Source organism: Benincasa hispida, chromosome 3 (genome assembly GCF_027475165.1).
Source record: "Benincasa hispida cultivar pf3 chromosome 3, pf3_genome.v1.1, whole genome shotgun sequence".
In the NCBI taxonomy this organism is placed as follows: domain Eukaryota; kingdom Viridiplantae; phylum Streptophyta; class Magnoliopsida; order Cucurbitales; family Cucurbitaceae; genus Benincasa; species Benincasa hispida.
Window position 1 is genome coordinate 3,570,259 of NC_143480.1, and position 12,941 is coordinate 3,583,199.

At 31.7% G+C, this 12,941-nt stretch overlaps 1 protein-coding gene across 2 annotated transcripts in view; it reads right to left on the minus strand.

Annotated features, from left to right (window-relative positions):
• The window catches only part of LOC120072869 (ABC transporter C family member 2-like), a 34,783-nt gene extending 23,622 nt beyond the window's left edge, over nucleotides 1-11,161 (minus strand). Inside the window, exons 1-9 of one of the 2 annotated variants that reach the window (XM_039025394.2) lie at nucleotides 10,847-11,161; nucleotides 9,848-10,281; nucleotides 9,286-9,464; nucleotides 8,740-8,779; nucleotides 7,737-7,890; nucleotides 4,761-4,875; nucleotides 4,599-4,679; nucleotides 2,306-2,330; nucleotides 1,913-1,969 (exon numbers count right to left, since the gene is read on the minus strand). In XM_039025394.2, the coding sequence (XP_038881322.1) occupies nucleotides 1,913-1,969; nucleotides 2,306-2,330; nucleotides 4,599-4,679; nucleotides 4,761-4,875; nucleotides 7,737-7,890; nucleotides 8,740-8,779; nucleotides 9,286-9,464; nucleotides 9,848-10,180 (984 nt within the window). In that variant the 5' untranslated portion in view covers nucleotides 10,181-10,281; nucleotides 10,847-11,161. Of the gene's footprint in view, nucleotides 1-1,912; nucleotides 1,970-2,305; nucleotides 2,331-4,598; nucleotides 4,680-4,760; nucleotides 4,876-7,736; nucleotides 7,891-8,739; nucleotides 8,780-9,285; nucleotides 9,465-9,847; nucleotides 10,282-10,750 lie in introns of both variants that reach the window. The other variant, XM_039025395.2, reaches the window with a different exon arrangement.
• Between the last annotated feature and the right edge of the window lie 1,780 nt (nucleotides 11,162-12,941).

Consider the following 12,941-nt stretch of genomic DNA (forward strand, 5'->3'; position numbering starts at 1 on the left):
TGGGGGAGGGAGTGGGGGAAAAAATTCCCCGTGAGCTAAACGGGGATGGGGACGGGGAATGCATTCCCCGCCCCGATTAGCTTTTACATATTTATTTAGTATGGTTATCTAATGTTATGTTATTATTATTATTATATAAATATTACATTTAAATTTCAAATTTGATTATTTATTGGAAAACATAATGAATATGTTTAAATTGAATGTTTAAATTTAGATTATATATGTGAATAATTTGATTTATATTTATTTCTTTCTACTAAAAAAAAATAATTAGTTTTTTTAAGCCAAAATTTAAGTAATTTATCTTTAAATTCAAATTGTCATATAAAACTAACCATAATAAACAATTTAGTGATAAAGCTAATTATTTAAGTAAAATTTGCTCAGATTAGTGATTTAAATTAATTAGTTTTTTATAAATAAAAAAAAAAGTAACGGGAAAAATTCCTGGGGGAATCCCCGCCCCAATCCCCGTGGGGAATTTTACAGGGATGGGGAATAAAATGGGGAGTAGGGACGTGGATGGGGAATGGCATCCCCGGCCCCACCCCGCCCCGTGGACATCTCTATTCACAGATTTAGAGTTTTTCCGCATTAATTCTTGTGTTCCTTGTTTTATTGATTTCTTTTAATTTCTCTGTTTATGTTTATTCCTTTGGTAGAAGTGAGATTTTTTCCTAACACCAAGGAGGTCTACATTTTCCTTTTTATAACCTTGAGTATCGAGGTCAAATCACCTAATCCCACTATACTTGGTTGCCAAAGGAATTTATAGAATATTAAATCTTAGGTAGATGGCCACCACGGTTTGAACTCATTTCCCTTAAGTTCTTTATTATTTAGGATCCTTATTGACCATTAGGTCAATCCATGGGGATTTATCAAAAAAAAAAGTCCATTACCCGAAGCATGTCATATATTACTTTCTTGCAATCAATCAAATATGATTGTCCGTTTACATAACTCATTAGAAACCTAAACTTTTAGGTTTAAATCGTCATTTTGGTTCCTTGTACTTTTAGGTTTGTTCAATTTTGGTCCCCGAATGCCGTGTTTGCTTCGTTTTGGTGACTAAACTTTCAGATCTCTATTTTAGGCCGTGAAGTTCCAAAAAACAATTGTTTTGGTCCCTACTATATCAATTTTTCACCTAATGTTCACTTACTCAATACTCACCTCCAACCTACAAGGACATTTTTATTTTCTTTCATGTGCTTGTATAGCATAGCTAAGCATCTCCATAGACTGCCTTTCTTTTAGAATCCACGCGAAGTACAATATAACTTCTCATTAGTATTAACTTTTTGCTAGCCTTTAAAGGCTCATCAATTTTGTTGGATGTGATGAGGGTGCTATGGGGATGTCAACCTAGTTGAGATGCCCGGGTGCGCCTGCTGATCCATTGGTTTCTTTTTAGTTATTTGTATTTGCCTTTATTTCCAAGTACACATCTCTTGTACTAAATCTTAATGATTAATAAAGGTTGTTTCCTTTTTAAAAAAAATACAATATAACTTCAAATTTTTCATTTCTAGGAGGATAACTTGTCAACATTTTTTTCAGCAACCTTTCCCACCCAATGTCACAGAAAAGAAAATGTTTATTTTCTTTAAATTAAACTATTAATAAAAGTGCCCGTCCCCGTGGACCAGTTATAACTTATAAGTTATCCCTCTTGAAGTATTTGTTGGGGAAAATTCTACCTCATTCCAAACAGGATGACGTAGAAAGTGAAAATTCAGGCAGGCCTAAAATGCCTTCAAAGTTTCAACAAATCAGCATTCGTACACAGTGCTATCAAAAACAATAAATGGTATGTGAAGCGAGTTCACAAATAGAACTACCAAGTATCAAATGTTTAATGGTGAAGAAAAAGTATAATGCACCAGCAAAAAAAGACCCCACCAACCTCGAGAAGTTTATTCAAGATGACAGGCCCCACAAATTGAGAAAGATCATTGCCAATCTGCAAGTCTCACAACATGTTAGTCAAACAGAAAGGACAAGAATAATGCAAAAATACAAGAGTTGAATTCAATTTTCCTGTGAGCCTCTTTAATACTATCATTTTTTTATAAGATGGAAAATATGCTCCCTTCAAATTAAGGATAGAAATATAATGTTTCTTTCAGCTAAACCAGTGAGCAGTCACAATAACAATTACTGAGGCTAAAAAATGTTCAGATATTGGGTGCATTATTGCATGTTTCAATTTTGGTGACCAAATATTTGTTCATAAATGGATACATTTGTTTAGAACACTCCAAATAATCTACTAAATTCAAGGTGTAGATCATATTACCTTCCAAATGCCACCCAACCAAAACCTATTGAATGGAAAAGAGAGAAGAGAAAATTAAAGAAAGACAATGTAAAGAATAAGCAGCAAAACCAGTAGTATTCCTATCACAAAAACTAAAAGGAAGTAGCACATATCCAATTCATTTTCAGCACTTCACATAATACACCTTTAGTAGAAATCTGACAATCGTTAGTTTTGTTAAAAATAAATAACTGAGAAAGTAAGTTTGTATCTTTTGTTTTTACCTCTTATAATCCATTACATTTGGAAGCATTAATGCATATATAACTGAATGAAATTATCAGATTGAGTCTCTCCACTACTCATGTCCTAATATTTCCCGGGGAGAGGAACATCATGATGTTGTCATGAACAGATGGAATCTTAGCCCTTTCCTTTTTCATTGCCCCAGTGAGTACAAGTTCAATAGTGGAATCAACGTGAATCATGATAGATTTAACTCACAAAATATACTGGATTATGTTTGACCCAATACCCCATTAAAGAAGTAACTCATTTCTCCTAGAAGGATTATTTAACCTCAGCTAGTTTTTTTTTGTCTAATCTCCTTTTTCTCATCAATATTTTTCCAGAAAAAGAAACAAACGTTCAATTGATTAATGATTAATGAAAAGAAACAAAACAATGTTCCAGGGGTACAAACAGAAGTGTTCAATATAATTATTTGATTGTGGCACCAGCGGTTTTGAACCCATTATTTAAACATGGATAATCGACCCCTATTTGATTATTTGGTTTTTGAAAAATGTTCTTGCTTTCTCAGGATTCTTAATTGTCGTTTTCATCTATCTTTCTTATGTAAATATTTGAATTCTCAGTCAAATTTCAAAAACAAAAACCAAGTTCTAAAAATTACTTTTTTAAGTCCTGTTTGGTAACCATTTGGTTTTTTATCTTTTGTTTTTTAAAATTAAACCTATAGATACTACTTCCACCTCTAAATTTCTTTCTTTGTTATCTACCTTTTACCAAAGGTTTAAAAAACTAAGCCAAATTTTGAAAACTAAAAAAGTAACTTCTAAAAGCTTGTTTTTGTTTTTGGAATTTGGCTAAGAATTCAACCATTGTACTTAAAAAAGATGCAAATCATTGTAAAAAATGTGGAGGAAATAAGCTTAATTTTCAAAAACAAAAAACTACAAACGAAATGGTTAACGAACGGCCTTAGTTTTCAAATTTTAGCTTTAATTTTTTGTCTATAAAAATTTGGCTTTCAATTTAAAGCTTTTAAATTATGCTTTGATTTTGAAAATACTCCTAAAATAAATTATGTATGAATGTCTCCTGATGTTCTGAAGGCCTAGTGACTTAAGCAAGTTCCTTCACTCGAACTAGTCATTGGAATTGTCACATTCACTAATCCCTAAAAATGATACATTGGAAGAATCTTTTTGGCTCAAAAGACTACAAAACATAGAAACCAACAAATGGAAGTGGTGTTTTCAAAAATAAATAAATAGCAAAAAAAACATTTAAAAAAATACCCCGCCAAAGTTTGCCTTACAAGTTATAAACTATCTTGCTGTTTTATAACTTCAAAAACTAAAAATAAAAAGTAAAGACAAACTATAATGTATTGAAAAGACATTAATCTAAAGAAATATTCTTTGACTACTGTAGCATTCACAAATACTTCAAATTTACAAAACATGTCATTGACAATTACCGATAAATCATTTAAATATTTATGTGCCCTCTGTCTCTCTCAAGAATTATCAGCTCATTAATACATTGAAAGTTTACAACTTTCATCCAACAAAATAAAATTTTACTTCATAAGTTCACTTTGTCTTTATTATTCATTAATTCAAACTATAACAAATTCCAAATATTACTTTTTAAAACTTTCTGATTTTTTTTCATAAATATTATTAAATAATACTCCAAAAAATTTATGATGTTTTATTGCCTTAAAAATAATAACAATATATTCAAAACAGCCATGTTTAGTCACTTGTTTAATCAACAGTTGAAAAAGGAAGTTTAAGAAATTTATTGAGTAAATTCAATATCGTCTTTACATACTCGTTGATTATTTATTGAAAAAAGTGCATGTCATAAATAATACAAGTGTTGATGTACTAGTAGTGTCAACGAAAACTAGAAAAATATTTTTAATAAGAAACTAAAACAAAACAGAAGACTACACCTCCTAATAAATTGATAGTTTACCAAATATCAATCAAGAAACTACTGTTACTATTTATAATTAGAAACAGGGGAATAGCAATCCTTTCAAAAATAAACCATTTGCCACTCATATTCTACTTACCTTCCTCCAATGCTGCTGTTCAATCCTCTAAGAAGCCACGGTTTGGATTTTTGAGATTCTTCCACCCAAGCTTTCTGGAAGCTATGGAGAACGGTAAATAAGATCCAAAAAGAATGTGCAAGAAACGGCAGAAATTATGTTGAGAGAGACAAAAGAACAGACTTATTGTATAATGTTTCAGTTCGATCCCACGAATCCAATTTCCAGACGTCCTTCTCTGTGAGTGGCCTTTGGTATCCTAGCTTCAGTAAGGAATTCATCCATGCAAACGTAGTTTCTAGAATAAAGTAATCACAATTAGAAATGCAACATATATTTTTAAATAACAAAACAAATTGTTGGAAGAGCATCACGTCCATTCTTTAGATAACTGATTGGGTTGCCCAAGCTCAGGCTAAAACGGTTCCTTTTTAAATATCTTTGAGTTTTTAGACCAACTTACACACACTTCAACTTATCTCATAGAACAAGTAACTGAGGGTGAAATAATAGGAGGTATATATCTGCCAAGGTTAAGAATAAGATGCCAAAATAATTTCAAAGAGATCTTGATTTCATACCTCAAGGGCAAGTCTAGACTAGAAGAGGTAGTTATGTGGTCGACTACGATTATGCTTATGTGAATTCTCCATTCGCAGTATAATAGTTAACATAGGTACATGTTTGGTTTGTTATACTTAGTTATAATTATTTAAAATTGGTTTAACTATAAGTATGGTCTTGAAGCATTAGTTTTTTTTTTCATTTTTTTAATGAAAAGTTTCATATCCTTTTCATATATTATATATACATAAAAATATAGACACATGCACACACACATATACATACATGATACATGCATGTATACATATAAAATTATATTCCTGAACAACCAGGGCATGTTTAACCGTTTTCAATTTCGTGTCATATAGATCTTTGAAGTTTTAAACTGTCTAATGGCTCTCTAGATTTCCAATTATGTGTCTAGCAGATTCTCCCCTAAGCTATTAGACACGTTTTAAAATATACGAGATTGAACGGTCAGCACTTTATTAAAAACAAGATTCAATTTCATGTCTAATAAGTCTATAAATTGTTTTTAAAAAAATGTCAGATTGGTTAGAACCCCATTAGACATAACTAGATATTGTAAGGTACTAGACCCTTTAAAATTTCAAGAATGTATGATGTACAGGATTGATAGCACTCAAAATGTGCTATCATGTTCCACTTAATTCAATATTGTTCTTAGATTTTACGTGTTTGTCTCAAGATTATTCCTAGATTTTACGTGTTTATTTAATTATTTTATAGGTTGCGAGCACATAAAGGGTAGAACGGGGTGTTAATGACGAAATGGAGCTAAAACGGGCCAAAACGGAGCTTAATTGCATCAACCGGGAAAGTGAAAGCCAAATTACCATTTTGCCCTGGGAGATGACGTAGCAGTGCCGACGCTGCAAGACAGAGAGCACCAACTTGTTGCAAGACGCAGAGCGTCGCGGCACTCCGAAGATTGCAGGCGTGTGCATGTTTAGCGCTACGGCACTGCGCCTTCTCCTCGAAAGCGGCAAATTGTAGAGTGCCACAGCGCTTCAGCATTTATATATATTAATTTTTAGCCACCTGGGTCATATTGTGTTGGATCCCAGCCAAATTCCTACTATTTTCTCTCCATTTTTCTTCTAGTTTTTTTATCTTTCATGTACCTAAACTCCACCTCTTGATTGGCATGTCGATGAGGAGCTAAGATACTCATTCTAGCTTAGGCGTAGAGTTCGTTTTCCCAATATTGTAACTCGAGAGATTTAGATCAATTGCATAATTCCATGATTTTGTCTTTGGGTTTTTTTTCTATCTTTCATGTTTATGATTATATCACTGCTGGAAGTTATATGACCATTAGCTAGGTATCGAATCGCAATAGGCGACATATAATTGTGATTCAATATTAAGTGGCAAAAGGTTAGATTAGCTTGTTATATTGTTCTAATCAACCTAGAAAGAACCATGATGAATATTAATTTAGGTTGTTCCTAATTGATATTCACCTTAGCATAATACCTATTTGTAATGTGGTTAGTTGTAATTGATTGTGATGCTTTTCATCTAATTAAATTGGCTAATTTGATTAATTGGACTCTCACCTAGCTTATCTAGGTAAGTTGGCTCAGTTGAGACAACATAGGAATTAATCTGATAATCTATGATCAAGTTATAATCCTGGGAACAACTCAGAAGCCTGAGCTAAATCATTGAATTATTGAATTTAACTTTGTTTATTTTTCTTGCATATAAACTCAATTTCCAAAACCCCCGGTTACCTTGGACTGTTTACAATTCAATTGAGAGATTCAAAGGTTCCCTTAGTTAGACCAGTTACTGTCTAATACTACTGAATTAGAATAGAAAGTGTAACAATTATTTGACTGAGTCAAAAGCCTCGACAACTTTCACCCGATCAAGGATTAAAAATTTAGAAACTTCTTGGTAAGTAGACACTTCTTAAATTTTAAAGTTCAATAACCAATTAGAGACAACCCTAAAGGCCTACGGATAAACTAATAATTTAGGCCCCTTTTGGTAACCATTTCGTTTTTTGTTTTTGATTTTTTAGAATTAAGCCTATTTCCTCCCATTTTCCTACAATGGTTTGCATTTTTCTTAAACACAAGAGTAGAATTCTTAGGCAAATTCTAAAAATAAAAACTACTTTTTTTTAGTTTTCAAATTTTGTCTTGGTTTTAAAAGAGGTGGGTACAAAATAGATAACAAAACAAGAAATCTAGGTGTAAGAGGAATTTGTAGGCTTAATTTTAAAATTTTGAATTTTAAAGCAGTTAGAATGTTAACCATATCAGATTAATTCATTCCTCCAAATGTATAAAGGTTTTTTTTTCCTTTTTCATAAGAAACAATATTTTCATATGAACCACCATATTTGTTAGAACTATTGGCAGACAAAGGAGAGTTGCTCTCCTCTTAGTATTTTATAAACATAGTGTTTGCACGTAAAATTCCCCCTTCCCTAAGAAAATTTCTAGTTCTTCCCTGGCCAATACTTTATAACATCCATAAACATTATTTACGTCATTGATAATGAAAAACAACAATTTATCTCCTCATCTTACAAATGGGATTTTATGTAACAGTACTTACTTGAAAATAAATTTGCATGCCTCTCGGGGCATATACGTTCCTCTCCAGGAAGTTCTTCATATTCAACATCAACAGATTCACTATTTAGAGGCGTATGACCAGGATAAGGATCCAAGCTAGGCACATATACCACCAAAAGAACACCAAATAAAGCCTACAACAAGAAGAAAATTTCAGAAGAGAGCTCACAAGGTGGAATGAGAAATTTAATGACATAGATTTTTAATGTTACAAATAAAGTTATTTTAAAATTATTTAGAAAATACGCCCCTTCTGTAATGAACTCTAATTTAAACTCCAACGGGTTACTTTTGTAAAAGTTTCACTGCATTAATGAAAATATTTTGTTTCGATTCAAACTCAATATTCAGACCTTCTTTTTTTTCTTTTTAGGAAACGAAACTTTTCATTGATATGAGGCTAATGCTCAAAATAGGAGACGAAATTTTTCATTGATAAAATGCATAATTACAATGAGAATAGAAAAGACTACCAAAGCAACAACCCAACAAGTTTAAATCTTTAATCAAGACCAAAATACAAGCCACACAACCAACCCACAAAGAAAGCAGAAACTGAAACAAACCAGCAAGAAAAAACCTATTCGCAACACATACAGGACCAAATGAATTTTAAATCATGACTCCTAAATCAAAATACTAACATTACATATTTGATTTTCTTATTGTAATCCTAGATACTTGATTAAGCACACTAAATTATTTTATTATAAGTATAATATTCCACAGCTTTAAGCCTACGAAAAAAAATTAAACAAAGTTGTGTAGAAAAGAACTTCATTACAATGCAAGCTTGCATGGAGAGAGAGCTTTTATAGCTTTAACAGTCTAACACCAAAATATTGTTAAACACTTTGAGAGTATAGCCCATACCAAACAATTCACCGAACTACTCATTTGAGATCCTCATTTTTCTTTTCCAACCATATATTGCAAAATAATGCAGATGCTGTATAAAAGATTAGAGGCAGAAATAAACCAACCTGGACAAAGACTTCACTGATGTACCAATATAGGACATATCTGAAGAGACATAAGCAGAACCATTAATCAGTGGTTCAGTGTTATGTGCCAAAATGCAAGTTCAAGAAACTGGCTAAACTTTACATTTAAATTCCAAATCTGATTACTAGCTTGAGAAAATAATTAACAATCACAAGATTGATAGATTATCACAATCACAACAATGTCATCCCAGTCTGACATATGCTCTACATTACTAAATTCTATATCTACTTGTCGTATTTTACAATTATCTTAGAATTACATTCAGTTCAATTTCCGCCTAGAATCTTAATTGCTTTTATTTTCTTTACCTTTTTTTTTCAATTACAACAGACAAAATAATATCTCAGCTCCACTTTCTAATACTTTTTGCATCTTCTGAGGCAGAGTGTATTTTTAACTTTGACAACAACCAATGATTCAAAGACAGAACAGCAAGAACAATGCAGTAAGATGGCATCCAGCTATCATAAATAATTATAAGATTAAAATTAAAAATAATTCTTAAAAAAAAATAAAAATACCTCTCATAAAAGTCCTTCACGGAAAGAATTAGATTGAGCATTACAGCATCCGCTACTAATATATAAACAACTCCAAACCTTACGGTCCAACGAAATTCAAAAACATAAACTTTAGTTTCTACAACAAGCATTACAAGCATCAAGCACCAAGCAAGAGCCTGAATTATCAGGGCAACCACCTGAAACAAAAGGGCATAATGTTTAATATGTGAACTCGATGATCTTTCACCCAATATGTCCAAAGATAAACAAAATTGTTTCTTCTTAGCTAATATATCAAAAACTTAAATTGACAATATCTCGATCTTTCTTACCCTGAAATCGTCTTTGGTTCTTAGAAGTGATATGGACCAAGGCACCATTTTCTCACCCCACACATCATATATCTTATAGCACCTCATATAATTTTTAGCTTTTTAAATAATATTATGGACCTAAATGCAAAGTAAAAGATACAAAACCATTTTTGACATTCCTCATGTAAGCATATTTCCTTGCATACTCTAAATTCAGTAAGAAACATCACCTAAAAAGAATTCTTAATATCTTGAGGAAACTCTACCTCAAATGGAGAAAGTGCATCCTGCCCATCTAAATTAAAAATTGAAATTCCCCTGATCAATCTGAATAAAGGCTCAAATACACAGTATGCAGCCAATAAACACAGCATGTAGTTGTATATCTTTGACTTCAAGCAAAACCTCTGTGCTTTAAAATCATTCTTGATCAACCATGTTCTATAGATGCATAGACCTAGAAAGACCAGGTGAGAAATAACAATAACAACAGAGTCTAAGGCACACGGCGTGTAAGCACCAAGAGCATTCTCCACTGCTGTCGTCCACACACCACCAGCAACCGGTCGACAATACCAAACAAACGGCTCAAAAGCCATTCTTGATCTACTTTTGACTTTCCTACTGCAAGCACATAATCCACCTCTGCACCCACTGTTGCTTGCTTAACCTGGTGTGGTCTCCTTCCACCAGGACGAACCTAACACAGAAAATCTAGTCAGTCTTCAAATTTGTGTTCTAAGCAGAATAATCATGTTTGTTGCAACCGAAGACAGCGGTCTAACATAGCTTCATAAGCTTAACGTTTTCGTCAATGTTCATTTAAGATTGTTCTTTACGCTATCTAGTGGTCAAATTGTCGACACATGCTGAGAAAAATTATTAGCAGTTCGCTCCAATTTTGACACAGAACTAAACAGAAAAGTTCCAATAACTTGAAACAAAGAACTAAAATTCCTGTCTACATTATCCATTTCTCCAAGTTCAGAATACCGTAATAATATAAGCACAGGTACAGTCCAGAAGACAAGAACATCGAGTTCAAAAAATGTTGAAACTTAACCATCTCAGGTACGTGGTATGCAGAAATATAGAAGAAATTAAAAGCGGAAGCTGATTACTAGATAAGCTAAATTTAACCAGAGCCAGAAGATATCCATAGAACTAACAAGCTGAAAATCAGCCTCCGATTAGCTTCTCGGTTCCTCCGACTGAAAGCCGGAAAGAGGGGGCAGGGGATAAATAAACAGAAAACAGCAGTCTACCGTAATAGAATGCGAATCAATGACCAAATCTCCCGGAAAGTTGAAGAACAGCGATCGAGAAGCCGAACTCGAGAAATCCAGCTACAGAACGAGAAGAATCATAGCCTCGAGCAGCAGACACCAGTGGCCAGCGTAATATTCCTTTTACGAACACGTCGCGAGAAAATAACTAATATCATATAACGAGAAACAGTTCATCCGGTTTGATGAACGGTGTGAAATTGATGACATCAAAATTGCAAACCAAATCAATTATGATTTCTAATTTATATTCCTTTGATATATGTACTGTCCGATGCATTGGAACACTTTGTTACAATAAAAAAAAAAAATTTCTTTTTTTTTCTTTTTACAATATCTGGGATGGGGAATAATCACTTTTTTTTTAGAAATTAGAATAATCACTTTTAAGTTGTAATCACTTTATTCCTTTTTTTTACTAGTAATTAAAGTGATGCCAATTTATTTCTACTTAATGTATCTTCAATCAAAATATTGGAGTATACTAAAGTAAATAAATAAATATGTTGTATTATGGTATTCTAAAAGATGATACAGCTTTAATTTTTAGTGAGCTAAGAAAAATTTTTACCTTTTCGAGATCAAAATCGATTAATTTTATGAATATTAAAAAGTCAACTCTCCTCAAAATAAAAATAAAAATAAAAATAAATATATTGAAGACCTAGATCAATCGGTCCATTCCTACATTTATTAAACACAAGTAACGATAATAATTATTACTTCCATGCATTTATATTACAATTTTTTTTAAATGCAAATATCAACCATTCCTTTACAAATTAGATTGGAAAGAAAATAGGGGGAAAGTGGGAATAGACATTTGAACATAAAATTGTTGGTGCCATAAATCTTTTTTTAGATAATTAATATTTTAATTAGGTAAGATATAGAAACTATGATAATTGGGGGAAATTACATCCAGAATATTATCCGGTTATTTTCTTAAACATTTTATTGTATCTACTTCCATTTTTTTCCTCAAATAGGTGTCTTTTTATTTGGCACCGTGTGAGATTGGATAACCGAATGTTTGATCTTGCAGTTGATGATACAATATTAATATTAGTTAAGTTGTCCTCATTTTGACTCTAAATTATATAATTTTAATTATTTAAATTGTCAGTTTGTTTATTTATTTATTACATTTTAAAAATTAATATATGTATAACTTTCCTTTTAGCCATTTTAATATTTCATTTAAACATTTAAACAGTAGTTATTCAATCCTTTCAAGATAAATAGTTCTTTCAAATACAAGTCAATATGAGTATAGTAGTTTTATATTCGATTCTCTCCATGTTGTGGAAAATGGAAACTAATATATGCAAAAGTCAAATTTGAATGAATCAATGCTTGTGGTGACCCCTTATCCTTATATAATCACATGTCATATTCAATTGATTTTTTCGTTAAAGTTATCTTGTTATTTGACTATAAATTAGGCTACATTTACTAAATCGTAATAAAAATTAGTGTAATCGTAATGAAATTCCATTGGTAGATCAACTATAAGGGACGGCAATCGTAAATGTAATTAGATTGCTTTTGATCCTAAAATTATGAACTCTGTCATATTTACCGTTACCGTTATGGTTATCTTTTATCTCTGAAGGCCAAATCGTTAACGGTAAATATACGACTTAATTTTTTTTATGTAATCCGATTGATCGCTCTCCGCTCGTCAATTAATTTATATATATATATATATATATTTTTTTTTTTTAGATTTGGGATGTGGGTCTCATGTGTCAATACAGATGTATAACATAAATAAACAATGGCCTTGATTCGATAACTGTTATTATTATCGTTATTATCATCTTTGGATTTCGACATTTTATACCACCATTCAAATTCCCAATATCGTTGGATTTTTTATATTTTTTGAAAAAGGAAAAGTTATATTATATATTATTCTTCATCGTTGTTGACCGGTAGGGCACAGACACTAAACTCGATTGCATCATTGCTTACGAATTCTATTAAATATTTAGTAAAAAAAACAAAAACGATTTTGGTCCTAAATTTGTCAAAAGATTTGATTTCATCCAAAATATACCCTATACTTAAA